Raw genomic sequence first — 27672 nt, forward strand, 5'->3', positions numbered from 1 at the left:
TTAAGAATCTGTTGCACTTCACAGCGCACAGAATGCGCCAATTACGAAAGAGCGCCAAAGAAGAGGAACAAGAAGACGAAGAAGAATCACACACACACACTAATACGTGCATCTGCCGTCACAGCTGCATCTGTGATGTCCGATTGAAGGACAATCTAATCTCGCATATCGATGGACAATCAATCACCGATCTAAGATATCTCCAGATGTCTTTTAGCGTGAGTCATTTGATTTTATGAGTGCATAAATTTTAGTGCAATTATTTAGATAACTACACGCGTTATGATTCACTCCTATTCATCAATCAAAGATAAATCCAAAAAAACGGTAAGAGAAATAATAAATGAGTTATCTTTATAATAAACAATATATAAATATTTCACTGTGATTGCTTAGTTAAATTATATTAATCATATAAAATATTACAAAACATTTTTGAAAAGATATAAGCTGTAAACATAATAATTATAATATTAATTTTAATTTTTCTTATTATCGAACCCATAAAATTCCATAGCCGAATTATACAGAACTTTTTATATTTGTGTGCATAAATATATTTAATTAATAAGTGAATAGACAAATAGATAAATAAAAAACACATTCTAGCCATAATAATAATACAAAATATACAATTTTTAAGGTTTGTAAATAAAAACAAATAATAATACATAGTTACAAATAAGTTTGTAAAGAACTTAAAACAATATAACAAATTACATTAGATAAAAAATATAATAAATAATTCACCGTGACTGATTGATGTGAATAAAAGCATTTAAAAATCTTAGAAGAGTCAAAATAATCCAAACAATAATAATAATGCATAAAACATTAGCAAGCTAAGAATACGCAATACGTAAAAAACAACCTGTTTAAAAACCAAATTCATTATAATAATATCAAAAGCTTAGCAAGCACGAAAATAAATATTATGCGCAAACACGCGCTCATCACTAGCCGCCTGTTGCTGTTGTTGTTGTGGTTGGCGCTGCCGCTGCTCGCTGCTGCTGCTGCTGTTGGTGTTGCTGCTGGTGACGTGTGCTGCGACGACTTCGACATCGACGTAAGTATGTGTGTGTGCTTGTGTGTGTGGTCGACGCTGTAGTCGCGTCGTGGCCGCTTAGTCAGTCATCGGCGTCAGTATTGCTTTTCAGTTTAGCTACGTAAAGCGGCGTCAGAGGCAGCAGCAGCAGCAGCAAGCAGCGAGCAGCGGCAGCCCCCCGAAAAGCAGCGAGCAGCAACAACAATAATAATATCAAATCTCGCGCACTTAGCGAGCGAAGCAATCAGCGATTCTCAGTTAGTTTGTCGGTCGCGTCGTCGTCGCGTCATCGAGCGCCGGCCGCAGTTCCAACACACCTACAACAACAACTACAACAGCAGCAGCAACTATAACAACAACAACAACAAGAATAAAAGGTGACGAGTGCGGCCCATTAAAGTGTAAGAAGAAGAGTGTACAAATTTGAGCGCCAAAAAATATAACAGTACCGAACAAGCAACAACAACAGCAGCACATTGTATTCTAGTGCTTCTATGTATTCGTGTGTGTGTGTGTGTGTTCTTTTTTGTTGTTGTTGTATGTACATATGTATATAAACATTGTACATACATACTAATGTTATGTAGCTTTGTATATGTATGTACGTACATTTGTATTTCGCGCTTTTAGCATTTAAAATATTTGTGTAAAAAATTAAGCAAGTAATAATTATAGCTGGCTCTCTCAACCAGTCGCGTGCTCTCACTCTTTCGCTCTCAGTGTAGCACAGTGTGAGAGAGCGCGTAACTATTTACAAGAACAAGAACAACAACACTACAATACAAACGAATACGTATTAATATAAATACGTAAGCGTATGTATTTTGTATACGTATGCCATTTACATACATAGTACATTCATCTATATGTATGTATGTATATGCATGCATATCTATATATATGTGTGTGTGTGCTTGTACATATAATGTATTGTAATCAAATACAAATCGGCAAAACAACAAAAATCTTGACGTAATCGCAACGCAACTCAAAAGCAAAGCAAAGAAAACGAGAAACGACACCGCACAGTGCTCAACAACAGCAAAAACGAACGGCAGCAACAATAACAACAATACGCCAACAATAACAACAAGTGCAGCCGCAGCAACAAAGCTGTTTGTTGTCTTCTTTTTTTTGTTTGTTTTTTGTATTTTATTTTTGTTATTTATTTATGCACATGCATAAGTACATACATATATACATATTTATTGTTGTTAAAACATCTCATTAAGAGGCTTGCAAAAATTACGAATTTTTAACAATTACGCAAAATTTGTTTTTTGCTTCTTCTTCCTTCGCTTTCGGATTTGTTATTAGTCAGCAACAACAACAACAACAACAACAACAAGAGCAGCAGCAGCACAATCAACAGAAGCGGCAACAAAAGGAACAGTGGGTAAGAGTCAATTGCATTGTATCGAATTCTTAACTGATTTTGAATGGCAAAAAAGAGAAAATTCACAGTGGGTTACAGCTTTATTTATGCATAGCGACTAATCAACCACACACTCTCTGAACTATAGTTCAAATAACCATTTCGTTATCTAGTGAGAAATCAAAGCGTATTGATTGCTCATTATTGATTGGTATTAGGAATTTATTGACAGAATTTCGTTTAATAGATAATGCATACTTATATATAAATTATCTAAATGATACATATACCGAAAGTCCCTAAAATTCAAACTTAAGATTTCATAAAACAAAATTGTCCTGAAATATATATTGGATTTGCTTATCTAGCATAAAATCATGCACTCATCGTAAGGAATTCCCTTCAAAAATTATCAAAATGTTGACATGAATAATTGCATTTATATTTTAACTACATATTTATTTTTTATTTTTATTGATAACTACATACTTTGTAATCGTTCGAATTATGACCCAAAACTCTCTTGCTACACATTAGTCACACCTGATCAAGGCCATGGCCACTATCAACTATCAATAAACATGTGCACAAGTTACCGTTATCTCTATTAGTGATACTACGAGCTTTTCAAAATTCTTTGAATTACTTTTCGTGCAAATAGTTTGACTTGACGATACATAATCTCTAGTGATTTTATCATTTATCAATCGAAACTGTCAATAATTAGAATGTATTTTATGGTAGATCCCACACAACTTAAGTTCAGTTTAAAACATTAGCAAAAGAAATTATAAAAAAAATATATTCTTCTCTTATTATGAACTTGACTTTCTATCAAGAGGGTTTAGCAAGCCATCCAAAAATGTGTGATAAAAACACACTCTTAAAAAAAATCGGTATTCAACTTAAATCCATAATTTGTGAACAATTCAATGTCAAAATTTGGCTGCTAATCTACAACATTTTGTTTTATAATTTCATTTATACCATTATAAATTAAAAAGCTTCTTATACTGAGAATTTCATTAATATAGCTGTTTATTATCAATCCTAATAATCCCTATAAATATTAGTTAATAATTAAGAGTTAGAATATATAATTTGTGATTTGAGTCAACTTTCTAAAAAAGGTTTCAAATTTTTAAATATTAGATTTGTGCTGAGATTTATCAATCTTAGATACATTTTCGACCTTTAAGGAAAAATTAAATATTTGGTATATCGTATTAAGACTATGTGTAATACTTCTCTCTTCCGATCAAACTCGATTATTGTTTCCATTCGTGGACACCCCGAAGATGGCAAACATGTGAAGGTTTCGTAGAATGTAGTTGGACGACTCTTATATGCCTATGCATTGCGTCCAACTAAATCCAATGCTGATAACGAGCCTTCCAAGCTGATAACAGCAACATGCACATTCACACACACAAACAAACAAACAAACATATGTATATACATCTAAATTTATGTACATGTTTACTCGCATGAATATGTAGCTGATTATTTGTCGCATTTGGATGCGTGACATGTAGACGCCTATCAAATTACCGTTGGCCGATAATCCGCATAAAGTTGATAACGTGCAAAAAGGGCATAAACAATGACGATGGCGATTGCGCTGTCGATGTTGATGGCGATGGCGATGACAATGACTTCTGCTGGCCAAGTGCAACAGGATACAATACTAAACCCCTAAAAAGCAAATGCTGTGCAGCACCTGTCTATCTATCTCTGTCTCTCTCTCTCTCTCTCCCTCGCACACTGTCTCTTTCCCCCACACAGACACGCACACAGAAATAATTAAACTGCTATTCTTGTTTTAATTAATACAGACAAATATTGTAGAAGCAAATACGTTTTGTACAGTAAACATCAGTTATAAGCAAATAAGGTTCCTTCGAGTTTCCTTTAATCACAAATTTTGTAATATACATCTTAATTTACAATATTTAATAACATTTAAAAAATAAATAGTTCAAAATATTAATAAAGAGCTCTATAAATTGAATTCTACAAATGACAGTTTCTACATATAAATCGTAATTTAGAATTGAATTTAATAAAACAATAAAATTGCATAATAGATTCAAGAAAGATTACGAAAAATAAGTATAAAAGGTTTTATAAATGTATTTTTTTTTGTCAAAAATGTTTAAACGAAACTAAACAATTCGTGACAATACATATAATCACTAAACAAAAATCTTAAGTCTCGAATTTTTGGAAGTTTTGAATTTTAGAAAAATATAATTTTTCAGCTGCTAAATACAATATTTCTAATAAAATCTCAAAAATGAATTTAAGTTGTGGTTGATGAATTTGGGAAAAATACATCACAATACATTTAAAGTATTATTTTCGATTTGCAATTATCGGCAATTCACAAAATTCGCAACTGTTGCACATAATCATTATATACTGTAAGCATACATGTAAGTAATCAAGTAATCATATGTACATACATGTATGTTTGTGCGTGTGTGCACACCAATGTACTTAAAATGCAATGCATAGGAATGGGTTAAAAATAAATATTGTTGACGTCACATTTTTGCGTGCACGCGAAGAGGAAGACGAAGAAGAAGACGAAACCAAAGCCCAAAAGCGAAATTGCGAAATTCGAAATACGACTGATTGGAATTGATTAAAGTGCAGCAAATATTCTTTCTCTCTCTCTCTCTGTTGTTGTTGTTGTTGTTGTGCAGTTTGTCTTGACTGCAAATGTCACAAAAACGACAGTAAGCAACAACAATTACAACAACAACAACCACAAGAACAATAATGAACACGAAGAACGACATAATTTTATGTGGCGCTTGTTTTAGACTCCACCGCGTGTATTTCAATAAACCACGATGATGATGATGATGATGTCAATGGATGGCGATGGCGTTGATGACGTTGCTATATTTTCTCATTTATGCTTTTCAGCTTTTCGACTTTGCGAGTTTGCTTCTCTTTGTGTTCGCTGCCGTCGTCGTTGTCACCGTCGTCGTCGTCGTCATTCTTTTTCAAGTCTTCGTTCGTTCACTCGTTCATTCGGCTTTTGGCGGTGTCAATTACCTTTTTGAATGGACACCACAAGTATTTTAAAGTTGCGCTTTAAGCACTGTGCTGCCTGCTGATGATGATGATGATGGTGATAATACACTCAAAACGCGACACACAAAAACAAAGCAACCTTTCTGCGGGGGTGTTTACGCGATTGCGATTACGAATGCGCGATGTGGGGGAATGTGGCGAGTAAACGGGAACGAAGAAGCAGACGGAGAAGGAGGAGAAGAGTGAACAGTGACGACGAAGCTAAAGCAACAAGCAAACTCAAGCCACTTTACTTGCTTGCTTGGTGTCGTTGTTCTTGTTGTTATTGTTGTGGTGACATTTTACATTTGACAGCGCTTATGCCTTGATTACACGCACCACAGAAAAGTGGACGAGGCAGCATGTAGTCTCTTCTTGGTCTTCAAGCCGGTTGCAGGGTATGCTAAGTTAGTGACGACAAGAAATTTAGACAACAGACAGAAGAAGTTAACTCTGGTCCAATAAAGATGAAGAGAGATGGACTGTCATTTAAGTGTTTAAAGTTTTAAATTCGATGTACGAAAAATTCATAAAAATTTAGAAACCATTTCCTTTGGGGTAAATTGAACAAAAAACCTATTTATTATATAATGTTTATCTTAACATAATTTATAGAAATTATTCTTAATATTGGTTTGAAAAAATCAAAAATAAACATAAATAATATTTGATTTTTGATAGCGATCTTATTGAAATGAATTGCAAGTGTATAAACCTTGCTTAAAGAAAAGATTCCTCACAAATTGAATAAATAAATACATATCGGATAGTATCCAAAATCCCTTCAGGAATTCATCTGATTGTTTAGACGCAAAACAACAAGCAAATCGAGCATCAAATTCAACAAACCATTGGAGATTATCGCGTGACAACAGGCCCCCTTCATCATACATATTATTCAAAGTTTAAATAGAATCGAAAAACGATCGAATTAATTTAAGCGACTGAATCACAGTGCGAAATTTGTAACTTTGGCCCCAAACAACGTCGCAATTTAACAATGATGATGTATGACAAACAGAGAAAGAGCGAGAGAGAGAGAGAGAGAAAGAGCAGCACACTGACTCACGCTAAACAATTACTGAACTGAACTGAGGTGAGGTCTACAAACTAATGCCAAAGGCAAGTCAGCCATTGAGAATGCATGACTACGAGATACCCTTAAAAAACAACAGTACTTTTTACAACATTGTTTAGTTGGAAATTAATGGAAACCTTTAATTACGTTTGACTAATTGAATTTTCATTTAACCGATTCTTAATTGTTTTTCCTATAAAACAAATCCAGTGAAAATCATTTGCATTAATTTGTTAATGGAATTTCGTTGACGTTATTGGTTTAGTCAGCAATTTTTGAGACTCTATTTTAGCTTGTGCAGTATTTAGAATATTATTATTATGATGTTTATTTATTGTGCTACTTTTTATTTTTTAAAAATTTATATATTTTATAGAGCTAGTTTAGAAAATGTTTTTGAATTGAAATTTTTAAATACCATATTTCAACGAAACCTTTTCTATATTTCTTGTTTATTGCAAGGTGATCAATTTGCAAAACTAACTTGAAAGTTTCCGCCCTATACATAACTTGAGAGGGGTGTGATAGTTAAGTTTGGGTGGCTCGTGCGTGACACGAACCCATCCTTAACACAAAGCAAAGAGCAGAGCAATCATTTTGCAATGAATCGTCCGGTATTCCTCTCACTTTCGCACACAAACGTGGCGTCGTCGTTAAATTTGCCGTCATTTTAACAGCCTCGTCACTGTGCTTAATGTTTAATGCTCTGTGAGTCGTCAGAGCTCGTCAGACTCTGTTTGCAGCGTGTGCAGTGTCAGTGGTCGACATTATCTGCAGCAAGCAAACAATTTAAAAGGCAACAACAATCACAATGTAATTTTAATCATCTGCGAGAAAAAGCAAAAAAAAAATGAAGAAGAAAACACAATCCGTTTCCTTGAAGCACGATTTTACAATCGGACTGCACAAACGAAGGACAAGAGAGCATCAAAGGCAACAAAAATAAAGAAATAAAAACGAAAAAAAAAAAAACAATAACAATAAAAATAACAATAGAATATTGCAATGTTTTTTTGTCGTTTTTGGTTTTTGTCGTATTTTAATTGCCAATCATTGACATTGTTCATTCGTGTTCATTTGTCATGCAGCATACAATATTTACTTATAGTTGATGCATGTATGCAACATTTTCAACTACATACATACATACATAAATCTTGTTTGTGCGTTGTGTTTGTTGTTTGTGAATGCAAACCACATTTAACTCGCAAATACTTCAGGGCTGAAGATCGGTAACAAAGGTTTCGACATTCACATTAGGTCAGCAGTCGAGTTTGGAGGATTCCCTCAACTATCAAACAAAGCTGAATGCCGAATAAGTATATATAGTATATAGTAAATCTATGACTTTAGATTTGAAAATGTTTGAAAATTTGATTTAGACACTCTCTAATCGATATCTTGATGAATGCGTATACTATATAGTATAAATAGTATATACTATATATACCATATACTTGTCATTTATAATATTGTATAGTATATGATCTCACTTTTACTTAGTAAATCTATGACTTTAGATTTGAAAATGTTTGAAAATTTGATTTAGACACCCTCTAATCGATATCTTGATGAATGCGTATACTATATAGTATAAATAGTATATACTATATATACCATATACTTGTCATTTATATTATTGTATAGTATATGATCTCACTTTTACTTAGTAAATCTATGACTTTAGATTTGAAAATGTTTGAAAATTTGATTTAGACACCCTCTAATCGATATCTTGATGAATGCGTATACTATATAGTATAAATAGTATATACTATATATACCATATACTTGTCATTTATAATATTGTATAGTATATGATCTCACTTTCAATGCCATAATAAAATAGATTTTATCTTTAATTTCATTACCAGCGAATCTATTTTTAAAGTACAGTATACCCTTCAATGAGTGAACATTCGATAATGTAAACTTCCACAAACGTGTATATAATCTATGCATTATTTAAATGTATGAACAACAATTTTTGATTTTAATCATTTATGAAAACATTTGAATGTCTATTGTTCTTTAATGTATAAAGTTGAGCTGTTTAGATTACTGATTTTCTTAGATCACCATATCGAGCGTGGACTGTAATTCTTTCAGTGGGACGTTAATTGCGTAATTCTTTTAGTTGCCTTATTTAGAGTAAATTGCCGGCTTATACATTATTTATTGAGATGACTGTGCTAATTAATTTGAGCGAACAATAAAATTCATTCACTCGCTTGCTTAGCTTTATTCATGACTTGGTCTCATTCAATGACGTCACGACCATTTCTCCCTATTCTGCAGCTGATAAAAAAACAGCAAACAACATTAATATGCATGTAAATACATTCATAGTACTTTACATTTTATTGCTGTAGCCTTAAATTGTTGTTGTTATATATGAATATGACGACAAAATGTTTGTGGTACATTCGTACCTAAAATAGGTACATTCTGGGTTTGTTAGTACTGTTTATCCCAAACGGTACATTTGTTTATGACAATTATAGTATACTGCTCTAAAACTAGTACATAGTGTATTCATTATCAAAAATGATACACTTATACACTATCAATTTATATTTTATGCATTTGCTGTAAATTTCAAAACAATTTTTTCTGAAATATTGTATTATTATTTGACATAAGAATGTAAGGACATTCTTACTACACAATTTTTTATTTTATTGTATACTCTATTTTGGTAACAGTGGTACAAAAACTTCATTTTCATGTGGCAACTGTGCGTATACGTTGTATACCATACATCGTATGGTTAATATGTGTATGTATGTATGTGTAGGTATATGGCCCTGAGTAGCACAGACTGCACGGCGGTTAAGCTGGTGAATGGAGAGTGGAGAATGGTGCAAGAACCTCAAGCAGAGTCATACAGCGTGTGTTTAAAAGCACTTCAACAGCGGCTGTTATTAGGTGTTACAATTTCTAAATGACTTGCGCTGTTTATTAACGACCAGTACTTATAAAACTGCTTTTATTTATATCTCCATTTTAATGTAAGAAAAACAAAAGTAATATTTCCATAATAATGTTCATAAGGACAACAAACAAAACAGCTACAGTTGAAGAAATTGTGTTAATCATTTTTTTTTTAAATAAAATAATTGTATATATACTATAAATTATTATATTAATAAATATATTAGTTATGGTGGCTTTCTATTAAAAATAAAATGCTTTATTTATATTAAAGCATATTGTATATAACAGCTGTGTCCAAGTGCGACCAGATACAAACTTTCATAAACATACATTTTTATGCCGACGTTTATACTAAAATACTGAAAACTGATAATTTGATTTTATTTCCAAAGTTCGCACAAAAATACACGTCATTTTAAATAGCAAATTACTTATGTGTATTTAAAAAAAATACAATCCGCCGAGGACATTTCATGTAATATTATAAAATATCTTCCATGTTTACTTACTAAGCACATTTCTTGGGCACACTCAACAGCTGTTTCAGTTGTGCGTTTGATTCAGCCCTTTTGTTGACAAGAAGTAGTTTATATTCTCGACTGACTAAATTTCGATGCTGCAGCCCTGGCGCCAACAGTGTGCTCAATTAAACAGCTGTAGTTGGTGCTGCCAGCTCAGCGCAATGCTCCCGCGCTCTTTTTCATAACACAGTATTTGATATACAATAATTATCATTTAGCACATTTAAAATACAGTCATTTATTAAATATATTCAATTAGCTTATTGGATACATATTTAGGACACTTTTCGTATAATTTGCATAATATTGTATATAATCGAATTGTATGTAATTAGTCTGGCAACGCTCGATGGTAAAACGAGTCGTCGTCGCTGCGTGCGCATGCATATGTGTGATTTTGAGTGCGTATTTTTTGAGCAAGTGTGTGTAAATGTTGTGACTGTGTGCCCGTGTGTTTGAGTGTGTGCGTGTGTGTTTGCGCCTGTACTATGCCAGTAAAGCAGCGCGAGCGAGCGAGCGAGCAATACAAAATAAGTTTTGTGCAAAAAAAAAGGGCCAAGAAAGCTGATCAATAAATAATTGTTAAAATTTAATGTGACCTGAAACGCGTGTACAAGCGTAGCAATAAATAATTGTGGGTGTCCTTGCATTTATCATCATAGTCCAGGGCAACTGACACAAGAAAAGAAAAACACATTGGCGCTGCTGCTATGAGAAAAGAACGTAAGCAACAGCAAAAGCAGCAACGATAACAGCAGAAAATATTTTTTTTTTTTGGTGTGCTGTGCGCGCGTGCTGCCAACTTTGTGCAAAGTGTTTTTTTTTTGGTTGCCTCTTAACACCGTCCCCGCCTGTCAATCGCCACCCAAAATAAAATAAGGTGCACAACAAATACGTCGTGGATAAGAGTAAAAAGATACTTTGTAGGATCGTATGTAGCTATCCTATTGCTATTCGAATTGCTATCCTCGTTCCATTTTGTGTGTGGCGTGCGTACAGTTGAATTTTTCAACAAGTTGCCAGCACAGCGCGCAACGCGACATAAACACACACACATACGCATAGGCAAGCAAAGGCACAAACACACACACATACGCAAATACAAGCGCGCGCAGTGAGAAGAGAAATAGCAACAGCAACAGCAAAAGCAAAAACAAAAGCAGCAACAACAAGAGGAGCAGCAACGTTTTTAGTGATGTCATCAGAAAGTAAGTTGGTTTTTTTTTTGTATTTGCCTATAACACAACGTCGTCATGACGTCATTTCATAAAAATACACACAACAGTTGAGACACGGTATGGTCATTGCTGTTGTTGTTGTTGTTGTATTGTCGTTGTCATCGTCGTCGACGTCGTCGTCGTTGTCGCTGTCGTCGTCATTTTTGTAGCAAGGCAAACAAAACAAACCAAACAACAGTTGAATGTAGTAGAGACATAATCAACAGCAACAGCAGCAACACTGACAGTGACAGTCAGCGGGTGCGTCGGTGTGTGTGTGAGAGTGTGTTTGTTGCTGTTGGATATACACATATGATGTAGTTGATGTATTACAATTAACAATTAGCAATTACCAATTATCAATCAAGCAATATTGTAACCAACTTACTCATTCATTCTCTCTGTCTCTTTTTCCTTCATGTTGCAGTCGTCGTCCAACAACAACAACATCAACAACAATATACAACCACAACAATTTCAAACTGGCAACATTGAAACGGAAACGGTCGCCAAACTGAAGCACTTATCGGAGAGCGTAACGGTGCTGCTGAAAATCGCTAAAATGGACAGCATCGTTGTCGAGGAGAATGGCAACTCGGCCGCCTCCAGCGGCAATGTCAACGATGTTGATGCCGCCGCAGCCGCCGTCGCTGCCGCTGCCGCCGCAGCAGCAGTCACAGGCGGTCAACTGCAACAGCAGCAACAACAACAACAGCAGCAACAACAACAGAACCAGCAAAGTACAACGGCGACGGCCAACACAAACAATGCCAGCAGCGCGGCATCCGTGCTGACCACAACCAACTGCAATATACAATACCCTCTGACGCCGTTAACACACGGCCTACAGGTGAGCCGCACTCCTGCCGCCGCCCCTTCACCTCCTCCTCTCCCACCGACCAAGACAAATACTGTTGCCATCATTAAGTTCTCGAAATAGTTTCGATAAGTGCATCTCAGATAATTGCATAAATTCAAATGTAGTTTAAGGGCACATATCAGATAATTGCATAGATTCAAATGTAGTTTAATTGCATATTGCAGTTAAAAGCACAATACCAAGTCAAGATAAATCCTTTTGACATCATTAAGTACTCGAAATAGTGTTTATAAATGCACATCTCAGATAATAGCATATATTCAAATGTAGTTTAATTGCATATTGCAGTTAAGAGCACAATACCAAGTCAAGATAAATCCTTTTGACATCATTAAGTACTCGAAATAGTGTTTATAAATGCACATCTCAGATAATTGCATAGATTCAAATGTAGTTTAATTGTATATTGCAGTTAAGAGCACAATAGTAAGTCATTAAGTGCGCATACTTAATAATTGTATTAGCTTAAAATCTGTTCCACAAATATTATTCAATATCAATTGGATATTACAGTTAGCTGCATCATTAATTTTGGTAATAGTTGTGTGTGCAATTATGCAGGATAACTTAGTCATTAGTCCTTCAAAAATAACTTTTAAATATACACTTCTATTAAAACACTTTTATTAAGATTTTTGCATTTTAAGGATAGTTTCCTAAATAACCAGATTCAATATTCAAGATCATAATATGCGAAGCTAATTTAATGTGGATTAGTGTTTAGAGTCAGCTAGAAAGCAATTATTGTACAATAACACAGATATTTTCTCTATTGATGCAACAGGCTCATCATTTTGTTGGCTTCATTGAAACTTCATCACTTGCTAGAAAGCAAAATGCAGCTAAACGAATTTACTTGTATTTATTATAATGAAGATAGTGTTTTTAACTTTAGTGCAACCATATTTGAAGACAATGTTTGCCTGTTCAAACTCTTTTAACTCCTCAGTTCTTGAAATATCGGTTAAATAATTAGTAGTATCTAACTAGCGAAACATTAAAAGTTCCCTGCATATTTTCCGATGAATATTTAGCACTAATTTAAACATTTTCAATATTAAATAGTTGTACCTTTTTATACAAATCTCGATTTATTGATTAATTAAGTATCTGCAAAAAATGAAGATTTATCATTCCTCATTATTACTAAAATTTTATTGATCAATGTGATTATGACTAATGCATTGAAATTGTGCTTGGCAGGTACAATCCGTGATACAGGCAGCCAATCATTCGGGTGTCATACAAAGCGCCGCGGGAACGCAGCAGCAACAGCATCAAAATCAATCGCTGGCCGACGCAACAGCGATGCATAAAGGAGGCGGCGGTAATGTCGTCTATGTGACCAAACCGGCAAATACGACGGTTATTCATACGGCCACCGGCAATGCAGTGCAAGTGCGTAACAAAGTGCGTAGCTATTCATCGAATCCAACGAAAGAAAAAAAAACTAAACTTTGAAATTCATAAATCATATGTAGATTTAAGTTTTACATTTTGAATATGTTTAATGACTATTGCATTGTTGCAGATCCCTCCAAACTTTCAATGTAAGATCAAACCCGAACCGAATATACCGCATCCGGAGGATACCGATGAGAGTTTATCGGACGATGATTCACAGCATCATCGAAACAGTCTGACGCGAAGGCCATCGTACAACAAGATATTCACCGAAATCAGTGGACCTGACATGAGCGGTAATTTCATTTCTCTGGTTTTTTGTAATTTTTTTTTTGTATTAATATAACCTACGCTGAGCGCCTAACTGCCTTCCCCTTCCCCTCTTTGCTGTCTCTCCTGCTCTCACTCTCTCTCTCTGTCTTCTCCGTTTCTGTTCTTCGCGAGCTATGTATATCCTATATCCTAAGCTCAGCCAACTGTCTTGTCTGATTACAAAAGAATTTTAACTACAACTTACCAATTAAGATCATGTTATGAGAGCTATAGACTGTTTTAAACTATCTTTGATATTGAAACCAAGTAATAATCTTTGCAATAAGCAATTCTACTCCTTCTGAGACACACTTTCTTAGAAAGAAAGAACACAATTCGAAATTAAATATTCCCAGAGCAGAGCTTAGGATAAATACTAGCAGAATTCGCGGAGAGTTTCTTTACAACATAGGCATTAACTATTCCATTGTAATGTACTATATAAGAAGCATTTGATCATTGTCATTACCATTAAAGAGCTGAATCGATCAAATAATCTCGTATTTATATACCCATCAACTAATCATCAATCATTTACTGTGTCTAACAAACCTTTTTGGCTGTTGTGATAGTTGCAAAATTGTTGTTCACCAAAAAATTCACTTCACCCAACACACATTACATCCATAGTATATCATGAGAAGTGCTGTATGGAACCCTTTTAGTTGTATATAATATATTCACACTCTCGCTCTCTCTATCTCTGTCTCTCCCTCTAATTTCCCGCTAACGTTATCTCTATCTCTCATGTATCCTTGTCATTAGTTGTTGTTGTTGTTGCTTAACGAAAGAAATTGAAGCATAAGAAACGTTTGAGCAAATTTGTTGTACAGAAAACGGAAAAGTTTCTGCGGTATAGTCAAAATGGAACTCTTATAAGTACTAAATGTAATGGCGATTTACTAGCAATCGAAATCATTCGCAAAGCATTCTTCACATCTGTACATCTTCCCTCTCCTCCACGCCCAACAATTACAAGAAAATTGCAGTAGAAGCTCGATGGAACTTTAATTGTATGAAAATTCTTGCTCTTGACTCATTTATGGGCCACTTTCACTTAGTGGCACATGTTCCTCGCTTAACGGCCACATTAAAAAGATAACAGAAAACTGACGGTTGCATCACTTTACATTTTTTCACTTAAGGGCCACTTTTTTGGTGGTGCCGCTAAGTGAGATGTGGTAAAAAGAATCGATTATCGATTTTCTACTGCAATATTAATGATAAGTGTTGTCCAACAACTACAAGAAAATTGCAGTAGAAGCTCGATGGAACTTTAATTGTAAGAAAATTCTTGCTCATTAACTCATTTATGGGCCACTTTCACTTAGTGGCACATGTTTCTCGCTTAACGGTCACATTAAAAAGATAACAGAAAACTGACGGTTTCTTCACTTTACATCTTTTCACTTAAGGGCTACTTTGTTGGTGGTGCCGCTAAGTGAGATGTGGTAAAAAGAATCGATTATCGAGTTTCTACTGCAATGTTAATGATAAGTGTTGTTTTCTTGTTGTCGCTCTTGGCTTTACCGATGCTGCTGCTGCTGTTGTTGTTGTTGTTGCCGCTATCCGCAACACGCACACAACCCTCACCCTCCGTTCATCACCCGCAAAACCTGACACGCACACAATGTCCTTACGCACTCACACACACACACACACATTCATACATACATATGTAATAACAAAACGTCGCCGTCGATGCCGTCGCCGTTGCAGTTGTTTTTTTTTTTTATTTCAAAACTAACATCTACAAAAGCAAACCAAAAACACAAAAACAAAGCCAATCAAATCTCTCGCTCTGTTCGCTCGTTCGATCATTCGCTCACTCGCTCGCACTCACAAGACACCCATAATAAATCCAAAAACAAACAAACAAAAAAGTCGAAAAAACAAAATGTTTTCTTATAATTTTTATTGTTGTTTTTTTTTCGTTTTCTTTTTGACTGCCCGCGAATATGCTACAAAAAAAAAAAAAAACAAAACAAATCAATCAAAAACGAAAATCCAATAAATATGTCAACAACAACAACAACTACAACCAACCAACCTAAAACAACAACAACCCCCAACCATCTCCCCCAAAACCAAAAAATCGAAAAAAATGCAAAAAAAAAAAAAACAAAATGAAATCGTGCAGCGGGTGCAATACTGCAAATGCCTGAAGGCATCGTACTCGGCTCACAGCTGAGCGGCAGTGGGGCGGGGGGCGGTGGCGGCGGCAGCGGTGGCGGTGGCAGCGGCGGCGGCGGTAACACATCGGGCAGTCCACTGCTACACATGGCGCCAGACTCGGCCTTCTATTTAAGCAATCGGATAGCATACAATACCAGTAAACACACATCAGCCGCAGCAGCAGCAAATCCCAAAAGAGAAACCAAACTCAACTAATGTATACTATGTTTGTCTCTTTCTCACCCCCCTTGAAATACAGATACAGGCGGCATTGCGGAAGATCAGACGCGCAAGCGAGAGATACGATTGCAAAAGAATCGCGAGGCGGCGCGCGAATGTCGGCGAAAAAAGAAGGAGTACATCAAGTGCCTGGAGAATCGTGTGGCGGTGCTAGAGAACCAAAACAAAGCGCTTATCGAGGAGCTCAAGTCGCTGAAGGAGCTCTACTGTCAGACGAAGAACGACTGAACGTGGTGGGTGCCATTGCTGGGATGGTCAGACATCAGCGTCAGCATCAGCAGCGACAGCGACAGCAGCAGCAGCAGCGACAACAACAACAACAGCAACGCCAGCAACAGCGACAGCAGCAGCTTTATGTCAAAAATTGCGGTCTGGCAACACTGACGAAAACAAAAACACAGAAACAACAACGAGGACGAATACAAAGACACGAGGACAGCGACAAAATCAAAGACAGAAACACAAAACAGAATTGTAAGACACAATGACGATGGCAGCCAGCCGCATATCATGGTTTACATACATATAAAGCGCTATATGTAATATAAATTATCACAAAAAAAGAAACAAAAAAAATTGATCATGTTGTTGTTGTCATTACACACAGACACACACACACACACTGACAGCTCCACAAGTTGCTGTTCTGTTGGTCAAATGTTGGCGAGAACAACATTTGCAGGGCAACAAACAGCAACAGCAGCCAACAAACACACACACACAGCGACAGACAAACAAACAAACAAACACACACACACACACACAATGTAATTATGTTTATAATTTACTCGTAAAAGTGTAATATTATTTTAAAGCCTATTTTTATTGATTTAGTTATATATTTGCTAATTAAATTATACACTACACAGTAATTTGTACTGTTAATTAATTATTATTATTTTTTAAATATTCAAACATCAATATTTTTTTTTTTTTTTCGTCTATTATTCGCTACTTTGTTATATCATAAGCTGAAATCTGGAATTTACAAAAAACAAACGAAAACAAAAAAGAAAAAAAAAAAAAACAAAAAAAAAATGATTATACAAAGAAAATGTGTTTAGCTAAATTTTAAATGCGGCGCCTAGCAAAATTCTCTCTCTCTCCCACACAAGCAGCAGCAAAAGCCTTTCCCACACACACACACACGAAACACCCTGTATCCCCCCACATAGAAAATGAAGAAGAGTGCGCAAAGAGAATGAGAGTAAAAGCATAATTAAAATTAAGTTTTAAAATTTGTAACCTTTAGGCAGAGAAAACGATCTTGAGTTTGAGAATGAGAATGAAAAGAAGCGTGTGAGAGACATGAAATGAAAAGAGTAAGAGAATATATATATATATACACCATATATATATATATCTGTGTTGTTGCATAATTTTACGTACGGCAGTTTCTTTCCAACACCCCTTAAACCCCTTCCCTTCCTCCCACAAACACACACACACGCACCTTCCCCTTAGCATAGACTACACAAAATTTTTTTTGTTCTCTGTGTGCGCATACCGCAAAAACACAATTGATATATGAATATGAATATATATAAACGAAAATTATATATACATATGCATGTATGTAGTTAGCGAATATTTGTACACTATTTGTATTTTAACTGATTTTGCGTTAAAGCTAAGCAAACGAAAGAAATTGAAAATAAACAATGCATAAAACAAGAAAAACACAAACAACAACAAAAAACAAAATAAATAGCTGCAAATGCTCTGTACTTTTTGTGGCAAGCAAAAAACATAGAAAAGGAACACAGCAAGAAAAAAAAACAATATTAAAATAAAACAAAAAAATCAACGAAAGCATAGTCATATTTTGTAATGTAAAAAGAAGTGCAAATGAAGCGACTAGAAAACGATAAAATAAAAAACAAAACAAACACATAAAAGAAAAACACAAAAAAAAATGTCTCGTTATCTCTTGTGATCAACTCAGTTGTTATAAATGAATTAAAAAAAAACACAAAAAATTAAACCAGGCAAAGAAGAATATGCAAAGAAATCAAATAAGAAAAACATGCAGCTTCCATAAGTTGCATGTCCGTTCTTTTTTTTATAAATGTATGTACATGAAAACAACACACACACACACAAATAGAAAGGGAAAAACAAAAGAAAAAACATTACAAACAATTGATATATAAATAAATACATATGATATATGTGTATCTATATTATATATCTGTCTATTTTTCATGTCAAAATCAAAGCGAAACAATTTATGATTAACTGGAACGTAAATAATGATTAGATAAATAAAGATGGTAAACAAAAATGATTGTAAACTTTTTAGCAGTTCAGAAACGCGATATGAATAAAAACAAAAAAAAAAAAAAAACACAAAAAGCAAAACAAGTTGCATAAACAAATATAAAATATTTTTATTGTCATTGCATAGTTTTTAAGGTAGTAATTTTAATATTTAAAACATAAGCAACAAAACAAAACATACAAACAAAAAAAAAACAACTGACAACCGAAAACAAATCTGCAAAAAAAGAATAACTAAAAATTAAAAAAAACAAGTAAAAAGAAATGAAAACAAAGCAGTAAAAATTACAATATTGTTATAAATATTTGTCTCAATGAGAAAACAAGAAACAAAAACAAGCAACAAAAAAATCTACATGAAAAAAAAAAACAATAAAAAAAATTTTAAAAAATAAACAAAAAAATTGCCACAATTAATGGAACCGTGAAAAAGGGAAAAGAACTTCATCAACAATAAATGGATTGTAATTAGTCTAGATGACAACTGGAAAATTAAATTTCAAACATGAAATAAGGAAACTAAATTCGGTAAGTTTTTGTAAATTGGCATAACTCTTTATTTTATGTATTTTATACGGAATTTTATTGAATTTTTTTTAATTTATTAAGCATAAATATATGTATGGAAAGTAAAGAACAATATATTAAGAGTTTGAATTCGCTCAATACTCTTTTTTTTTGCATTTACACTTTAAGTTTGAAAAAGTTCGCTGTCAACATTGCGTATACTTAATGTGTGAGCTTAAATGACGCCGTTCTGTTATAGAGTTGAATAAAATCATTAGCATTCTTACGTATACGTAATGTAATCTGATACATCATTAATTCACAGGGTGTCATTTTCTCTTTATGCTGCAGCCTATGACAACACTGCGTATACGTAATGTGTTGTTAACTTACAGCGCGCCAATTTCTCTGACTGCTGCGTATACGTAATGTGTTAGATTGTTAATTACGAAAGCGTTACTTTTGTGTGGCGCATTCAGAAAAGAATAATTGAAAACAGACTTGATGAGAATTATAAGTTTATGATTAATATTTCTATACATTTTTACAATGTTAATAATATTTATATTTTATATTTTTTAAATCCCAAATAAAAAAGTATATTTCCATTCAAATTATATTTGCCTATTTCAAAATTGATGCTCGATACTCGAACTTTGAGAACTTTTTTTTTTTGTTATCTTTTGACTTTAGCGATACATTAATTGTCCTGCAAGGTTAATGTATTCATTCATATTTAATTGTTTTTATTTATTAAAATTCTTGTAATTCTTTGACACGTCAAATCATAAGCTGAAACAAATTTTTAAACATCTAAAGTTTTTTTCTTATAGCTCCGGATTAGCTAACTAAATTAAAAGCTAAGATTGATTTTAAGAACCTTTTCTGTAAATTTGTATGCAATTATCTCAAATCAGAAAAACTTCTTAGCTCTAATTAATGTGCTAATCAACAACTAAATTATCTAAATTTAATTTATTTCATTGTTGTTATTTATCGTAATGAATATGCATAGATGTAATACTCTATTCTCACTATTTACAGTGAAAAAAGTAGAAATTAAACAAATTTTAAAAAGAAATAAAGTTATTTCTTATAGCTCTGGATTAGCTAAATATATTTAGAGCTAAGATTGATATTAGACACTTTTTAACGAGAAAATATATAAAATCGTTAATTTTTTATATTTTTCGTACGAATTTGTTAATTTTCATAAGATTATCTTAAAACAGAAACATAATTCTAAAATGTTTCGTAGCTCTAATTAAGATTCATCTTTATTATTATTATAATTTTCAATAATGTTTCATGCGACATATTTGTCAAAGAATTACCCATATTCATAATGAGTAGAATATACGTAGATAGATAGTTGGATAATAAATCCCATTTGACCCAAAAGAATTTTATGCGCATTTAATATTGAATTTATTAAGTACATCGCAAGTATGTATGTTATGTATATAAGTATGATGTAAGTATGTATAGCATATGTATAAGTATAAAACGTAAAAACTAAAGAGAATATTTTGGTCACGACTACAACAAATACAGATTAAATAGAGATTCACAGTGTTTAATCAGTTCCGAGATCTCCAGCTTCATCCTTCAGCATCAACTCAATCAAATAATCACATGGAGCGGGAGCAGTTGCAGTCTCTCTCTCTCTCTCTCTCTCGTTGAGACAGTCTTTGTATATTTGGGCTTACGAGATGAACAGATAGAGCATAAACATGCCGATGCCAATGTAATGATTGAGATATCCCACAGCCGCCCAGTGATACATGAATGGCAGCTCGTGCTCCGCCTCCATGCTGAGCGTTTCGTTCAGCAGCACCACGCCCAGATACGCCAGATGCCAGATGTCGAGCAGCGTGAATGCCACATTGATGGTGGCGACCAACCAGCTGCTGGCACAGCGCCAACCACGACGCCGAGGGCAACGCGTGTAGCGACAACGTTCGGCACCTGGACACGGATTGGCAGCGATGCAGGCGTTGCAGAGAGTGGCCAGATGGCGACGCAACATCGCCTCGCCCTGGCCAAAGGTGGCCAGCGAGAGGAGCACCAAATAGATGCGAAAGTCCATGCCATGCAACAGCGATGAAACGATGTAAGTGCAAAACACTGCAACAATGGTGTTGTGCCTCGATCGTTGCTTCGATGCGCTGTACGCATAACGCTTGAGCCACTCGTGCATCGGCAGATTCCAACAGCGGACCAAAGCGCTCAACGAATGCGGCCACTCGATGTGCCAAGGACGCGCCACCAAGGCGCCCAGTGAACGGCTCTGCGTGTCCAGCTGCTGGCCGGATGTGGCAAGCAACGCTTGGCTCAAGAAGCTCACAAAATAATGACTGCTGCGCACACTCAACGCTCCCGCATACATCAGCAGCCATTGGGCTCCAGTTTCGTGTTGCTGCTGCTGCTGCTGCTGTTGCCGGTGCAGCTGGAGTTCACCCCAAGCGGGCGCAATGCAATTGGAGACGCTGAGAGCAAGCACACAGAGCAACAGATTGAGCAGCGTGTGGAGGAGCGAGCGACGCCAATGCGGCCGATGGCACAGCGAGTCCAGATAGCGACCATAGCTCAGCCACGGTCCCAGAATGCAGCTGGCCGGCTGGAAGATGTAGCCGAGATACGTCCAAAGGCTGGGCATGCTGCGCAGTCCGGCGGTCAGATCGAAGCCCAGCGAAATGACCTTCATGTTGGCCACCATCTGCAGGCCACGCAATTGCGCCCAATCCTGACGCTGTTCGAGCAACGCCAGCTCATAGACAAACTGGCTGCCAATGCTGAGCACAGCAATCGCCACAGCCGCTCGTTGTCCTCCGCGACTCAAGCGCACCAGCTGCAGCAGGGCATAGCTGACGAAGCTCAGCAGCAGCAGCAACAACATCCGTTCACCGAGTGTTACGTAGAGCATCGCAAGGCCGCAGACGATATTGATGGCATGCAGTGGCGCCATCTGTCGGCTGTTGGCATCCTGCTGCTGTTGTTGTTGTTGTCGCTGCAGCCGTCGACGCGCATACAGCTGACAGAGCACTCGACACAGCAAACAACCGAAGAGCAGCGGCAACAAATAGCTGAACACCTGGATCAACGATGGCAACATGCAATTCGCATAGCTATCGTAGAGACGATCCGACAGGCTGCCATAATCCGGCACCAAATTGTCGTGGATATCATCAGCAGCGTCATTGTCGCCATCATCATCATCATCGTCGTCGGGATAATCGGTGTGACGAGCGTAGCGATTGTGGAATTTGTGGTCAGCGTAGAAATCATCGATGCCATCGATGCCGCCTTCATCGTCCATATAGTCCGCATCGTCGTAGTACTGATAATCCATCTTCACAGAGCTGCCTCAGGCAAAGTACGAACGCAACAACCAAAAATTGGTTTTGTCTGCTTCTTCTGTGTTTCACTCACGATTTGAATTTAATTTCATTTTCAATGGTGCATTTCTTCTTCGTATGATTATCAACAGCAGCGCACACAGCGCGACGGCAAGTTCAATTTCAAAATATACCAAATATACCACACGCTATGAAATCACCTAAATTATACCAAATGCAACTGCAGTTTGAGTTGTGTTTATTACTGAGACCAATTTTACAATTTCTTTTTTTTTTTACTTTATGGAAACAATTAGCATTGCAAATTGTGATGCATCACAATTGTCTATCGATTTTTGTTATCGTCAATCACAGCTCATCGTTGAAATCGATCAGCTTGATCTTTAAGCAAACACTCACTCACTTTGTGTTTCCAATTCAAATGTTAATTTTATAAAACTAAGGTGGAGACTTTTAGTATTTAAGAGGAGTAGAATCTTCTAATAAATTGTTTTCAATATACGGCCTTACACAAATTCTATGGATCACAATTTAAAATTTAGCACAAAAGATTAGAAACGAAATACAAACAACAAATTTAATTGATTAAATTGATCACAATCGAAACAATGAATATACCATACAGTGTTGCCAAAGTTTGTTGAGAAATAAAAGCTGTTTTTGACGGGAAGAACGATGCAAAAAAGCTGAAAAATTAGAAAAAAAGGCTATAAAAAAAGCTGATTTTTCAATTCATTGGATTCTCTATATTTTTCACAGGGTGAGCTTACAAAATCGGTTATATTGAAACATATATATAGAATTTGTACAGCAGCTGCTCTAATATTCACAATATTTAGAGAATTTCAAAAAAACTATCCTCATTCTTCTCATTTTTATTGTCATCCAGTTTTTCTATCATTTTTAGGAATTTATTAGGAAGGTTATATATTTGTCAAGTCTACGCAAGCCATAATTGAAAATGCATGATTTAGAATAAAATGAATTTCATTTTAAGTATAAAACAACGAGTAGAAAAACAAATAGTGCTGTTGTCTTCAAATTATTTAACAACTAGGTTTCCTAAATGATCCAATTGAGCCAACAATGTATGCTCGGCCACAAAAAGACATAGCACTGCTTCTTGCTCCATCGTCTTGACCATCAAAGTTACAAAATCTATTTGGTTTGTTTGCATAAAGCCGTCCCTAGCACTTTTATTTTTTTTGGTTAAAACATTGGCGCGCAAATCAGAGAGTTTTGGTGTGATTGTACATTTGCAGTAACTGTCATCCGTGTCGCCCTTTTGCCTTTAGTGACGCTACGATAAGAATTGGCGTGTTCTTTGGCATTGCTTAACAACACTATACAATCGATTTATCACTAAAAATGTTGGCAAGCATCGACAGAACAGCTACAGCAAATATTGTTCCATAATTTTAGGCAAATAAAAAAAAATTTAAAAAAAAGCATTTAAGTAAAAAAAAAGCCAGAATTCCCGCTGCCCGCTGTTTGCAATTTTTTCTAGCAAATGGCATTTGAAAAAAGCCAGTTTTGACGGGAAAAAAGCGACTCTGGCAACACTGATACCATATATTGATCAAGATATTTCACATTAGTAAAATAACAATCTTTTAATGCAAATAGGTCACTTTAAAAAAAAAAGGAAAGTAACTATATATTAGATACTTTAATGCAACAAAGTTTATTATTATTTTTAAAAATTATAGATTTTATATTGCCTTAAATGTTCTTTGCATTTAAAAACCATAATATTTAAATTAATATAAGAAATCTTAAGGCAAAACAATGAATATACATTTTTTGTTTATGTTTTATTATGAATCTTTAGTTTGTATGTAATATGCATAAGTAGTTTTAAACTACCTTTAACTTAATTTCTAATAGTTGTCTCAATTTTATTAATGCAGCATAAAACTGTTTATCGAAAGTACATACTTTTCTTTGTTTAAATTTTATGGCACTCTGTCTCAGCAAGAGTTTTGGGCAAGTAACAAAGGACAAACAAAGAAACCTACAAACTTTTAATTAGTGTAATTTTAGCTACCAATTTCGCATAGCTGCGCCAATTATTGGCCAATTCCAAAACAATGGGTAGCTAAAGTATTTTAACAAATTTGCAATTTGGGGAAAGAAAGTTATAGGGTTTCCTTTTAGTGATACAAATTAATCAAAATGGTTTGGTTTGTTTTTTTTTTTTGGAAAATTATTTTCACAACATTAAAAATTTGGATTTTACTTTTAATTTTTGGAAAATCATAAATACAAATTATTATAATAAAAGAATTTTTTTCTAAGTACAAATTTATCAAGTCTTCGAAATAACAATTTGTAATGGCCACATTTATGTGCTAAAATTGTCGTCATCTGTCTTCAGCATAATAATTTAATAATGGAAGTAAATATATATTGTATTGTTGCTTTTGTAAAAAAAACTTCTATAAAAGAATCACGTTGAGCTTTGTATACTTTAATATTTTTAGGTTTACTAAAAAACACTTTTTCTAATATGCGAAAATTTTTGAAATGACACTATAAGTATGTAAAATAACATTTTTAATAAATCCGTATCATTAAAAAGCATGTATAACATTTTTAATAGAACATTATCAACATGAACTACTCTGTACGGTAATTTTAATTCCGAAATACTTTGATTTTATAATCTCTGAATTGTTAAATTCGCGATTCAAATTGAAAAATTAAAAAATTATTTAAAAATCAAAGCAACATTAAATAAACATCGAGTAATAAAGTTTGTCTATAGTATCTAACTTTGTCCACAAACTTTTTGCAAACACTCTATCCAGTCTGTGTGAACGTAATAGTTATAAAGATACGATCCAATAGAGTGATAAATATGGGTAAATACAGCATATGAGATAACAAATTTTCGACGTTTTTTTCTATTGCGAGTTGAGATAAGAGAACGATGCGAAGTCGAAGTCGTTATATATAGTATAGAAAAGTCAAGTAGAGGGGCTCGAATAGTTCCACCTGATGAGAGAGTGTTTTTTGCGCTCTCTTTTGAATCGTTGCCAAGAGAGTGGGAGTCGTTGCAATGTTATTAGTTTTTGCTCTATGCATGTGTGAGAGAGTGTGTGCGTGTGTGTGTGTTTATTTTCGCACTTGAGCTTTGTTGCGTTGAGTTTGTTGAACTGTGTCACCCATCTCACAATTTCAGTTGCATTGCAATTGCGACTGAGACGCTGGCTGCGACTGCGACGGCGACTGCGACTGCAACTGCGACAGCTGTTAACAATTAACCCATTGAAGACCCAGAACAGCAAAGTGAAACGAAGCAATCGAAGAAGAAGAAGACAAAGCAAATTAAGAATCGAAATTCGACAAATTTGTTGCTGGATTAAACGAGAGTCGAGAGTGTTTTGTGTGCTGGATTGTTCTGCGCGCTTCCACGCTTATCGCACACACACACTTACACACACACATGCAGCTACATTTATGTGAGTGTGTGTGTGACTGAAATTTTAATGCTGTTCTCGTTTTTGGCCTGACCTTGAGAACTGATAAAAAGTAACGCACGATCCGCGTCGTCGAGCCGAGAAGCAACAGCAACAACAACAACAACAGCAGCAGGCAAACAAACAAGTCCCAAAAAAGAAGAGAAGTGTGCCGCTCAAGAAAAACAAACTTCACACACATGCGCGTAGGCAGGTACACACACACATACACATACAATATGCTGTGAATGTAGAATAAACTTGTTTTTTAAATGCGTCGTGCGTTTTATTTTGTGTTTATTTTTTGTTGTTATACCAAATATAGTTAGAAAATATGTGTATAAAATATCTTAGCTTAAGCATACATACAAGTACATATATATATATATAAAAAAAAATGTAAATGATTACAAAATTGGCACAAATGAAGCTTGCAAGGCAAACAAAAAAAATAATAATAATAACATGAAACTAACTTTAATAAGAGACGCGTATCAATGAATTGCACTCATTGCGGTTGTTTCTCTCTCTCCCACTTGAGATTGGGGCCCAAGAAGTGTTTTCACATTGCTTTGATTGAAGTCTGAAGAGTGTTGAGTGTGTGTGTGTGTGTGTTTGTGTGTGTGGTGAAGGTGAAGTGGGGTGAAGTTCGAGGTGGCGTCAAGGTGAACACTGAGTGCAATTGTCCAGCGATCTCGTTCGTAGTCCTAGTCCTAGTCCTTTGACATGTCGCTCACATCTTTGCCGGCTGCCTTGCAATGGACACAATAGCGATAGGATTGTGGCTCCGGTGGCTTATTCTCCACAGCAGCGACTCCGTTATTATTGCCGTTGCCGTTGTTGCTGCCAAATGGCGATGGTTTGCTGTCCACTGGACTAATCGGAAAGTGCTGCCAATGGGGGCAGGGCATCTGCTTGGGCGGATGAATGGGGAACGGCATTCTGAACACTAAACTGAACTGAACTGAACTGAGTTGCAGTGAAGTCAAGTCAAGACTAACTATGATAACTAACTAAGGAGTTCTATTCACTTTGTTCACTATTTTACTTTATTTTTTTTATGCTTTGCCAAGAGACGACGCTCCGACTCGCTCGAAAACCCGCTGTCAACTGTGCGGCTTGCTAGAAGCGACGCCATTCACATCGACGACCAAAACAAAAACACAAAGCGGCGTCGCTCTTCCAAGCCAAATGTCACATACTCTACCCTTTTCTCCCTTGTCAACGGAGCAACACAAAGCGCACGCTACGTATGCATAATAAATGGGTTGACATAAAATACGACGAGCGTTTAATATAATATATTAACTTGAGCGAACAATATACGAAATATAAATAATCTGGCATTTTTAATTGTTTTTCCTCTTGTTCAAACATAATCTCAATCTATAAATCAAAATTATGAATAATCATAGTAGCTAGCACTCCCTTCTTTTAGTTATTATATTATTTTGTATAATAATTAACATGTAAATAAATAAATAAATATGAATAATCATTAAATTTTAATTAAAAATAAATAATATAATGCTTGTTTATTATGTTAATTTTTTATTTGATGCTGATATTTGTGACATTTTTACTGAATAATATAATAAACATGTATTTATAGTAAAAATGTCAAAAATATCAACTATATAAAACGATATAAAATTAATCTTTTAGTTATTATATTATTTTGTATAATAATTAACATGTAAATAAATAAATAAATATGAATAATCACTAAATTTTAATTAAAAATAAATAATATAATGCTTGTTTATTATGTTAATTTTTTATTTGATGCTGATATTT

At 34.9% G+C, this 27672-nt stretch overlaps 3 protein-coding genes across 10 annotated transcripts; 1 reads left to right on the forward strand and 2 right to left on the reverse strand.

Moving 5' to 3' along the window:
• The first annotated feature begins 1171 nt into the window (after window positions 1-1171).
• On the forward strand, window positions 1172-18629 carry LOC132795397 (cyclic AMP response element-binding protein B). 8 transcript variants are annotated; one of them, XM_060806086.1, is made up of 7 exons: window positions 1172-1422; window positions 2363-2441; window positions 11685-12107; window positions 13341-13535; window positions 13669-13837; window positions 15994-16185; window positions 16288-18629. In XM_060806086.1, the coding sequence occupies exons 3-7, from the start codon at window positions 11820-11822 to the stop codon at window positions 16494-16496; spliced, it is 1053 nt and encodes a 350-aa protein (XP_060662069.1). In that variant the 5' UTR covers window positions 1172-1422; window positions 2363-2441; window positions 11685-11819; the 3' UTR covers window positions 16497-18629. The 8 variants fall into 8 exon arrangements, with proteins under 8 accessions (XP_060662069.1, XP_060662065.1, XP_060662063.1 ...); XM_060806082.1 differs by having other exon boundaries at window positions 1175-1446; window positions 13341-13547; XM_060806080.1 differs by having other exon boundaries at window positions 1175-1422; window positions 13341-13547.
• A 1826-nt stretch (window positions 18630-20455) lies between these two features.
• LOC132796534 (protein-serine O-palmitoleoyltransferase porcupine) lies at window positions 20456-22580 on the reverse strand. The gene has a single exon (XM_060807734.1). The coding sequence runs from the start codon at window positions 22405-22407 to the stop codon at window positions 20761-20763; it is 1647 nt and encodes a 548-aa protein (XP_060663717.1). The 5' UTR covers window positions 22408-22580; the 3' UTR covers window positions 20456-20760.
• Window positions 22581-26155: 3575 nt separating this feature from the next.
• On the reverse strand, window positions 26156-26998 carry LOC132796917 (uncharacterized). Its single transcript, XM_060808270.1, has one exon. It carries the CDS (start codon window positions 26814-26816, stop codon window positions 26589-26591), a length of 228 nt encoding a protein of 75 aa, XP_060664253.1. The 5' UTR covers window positions 26817-26998; the 3' UTR covers window positions 26156-26588.
• Window positions 26999-27672: the final 674 nt, after the last annotated feature.

This window comes from Drosophila nasuta, chromosome X (genome assembly GCF_023558535.2).
Source record: "Drosophila nasuta strain 15112-1781.00 chromosome X, ASM2355853v1, whole genome shotgun sequence".
In the NCBI taxonomy this organism is placed as follows: domain Eukaryota; kingdom Metazoa; phylum Arthropoda; class Insecta; order Diptera; family Drosophilidae; genus Drosophila; species Drosophila nasuta.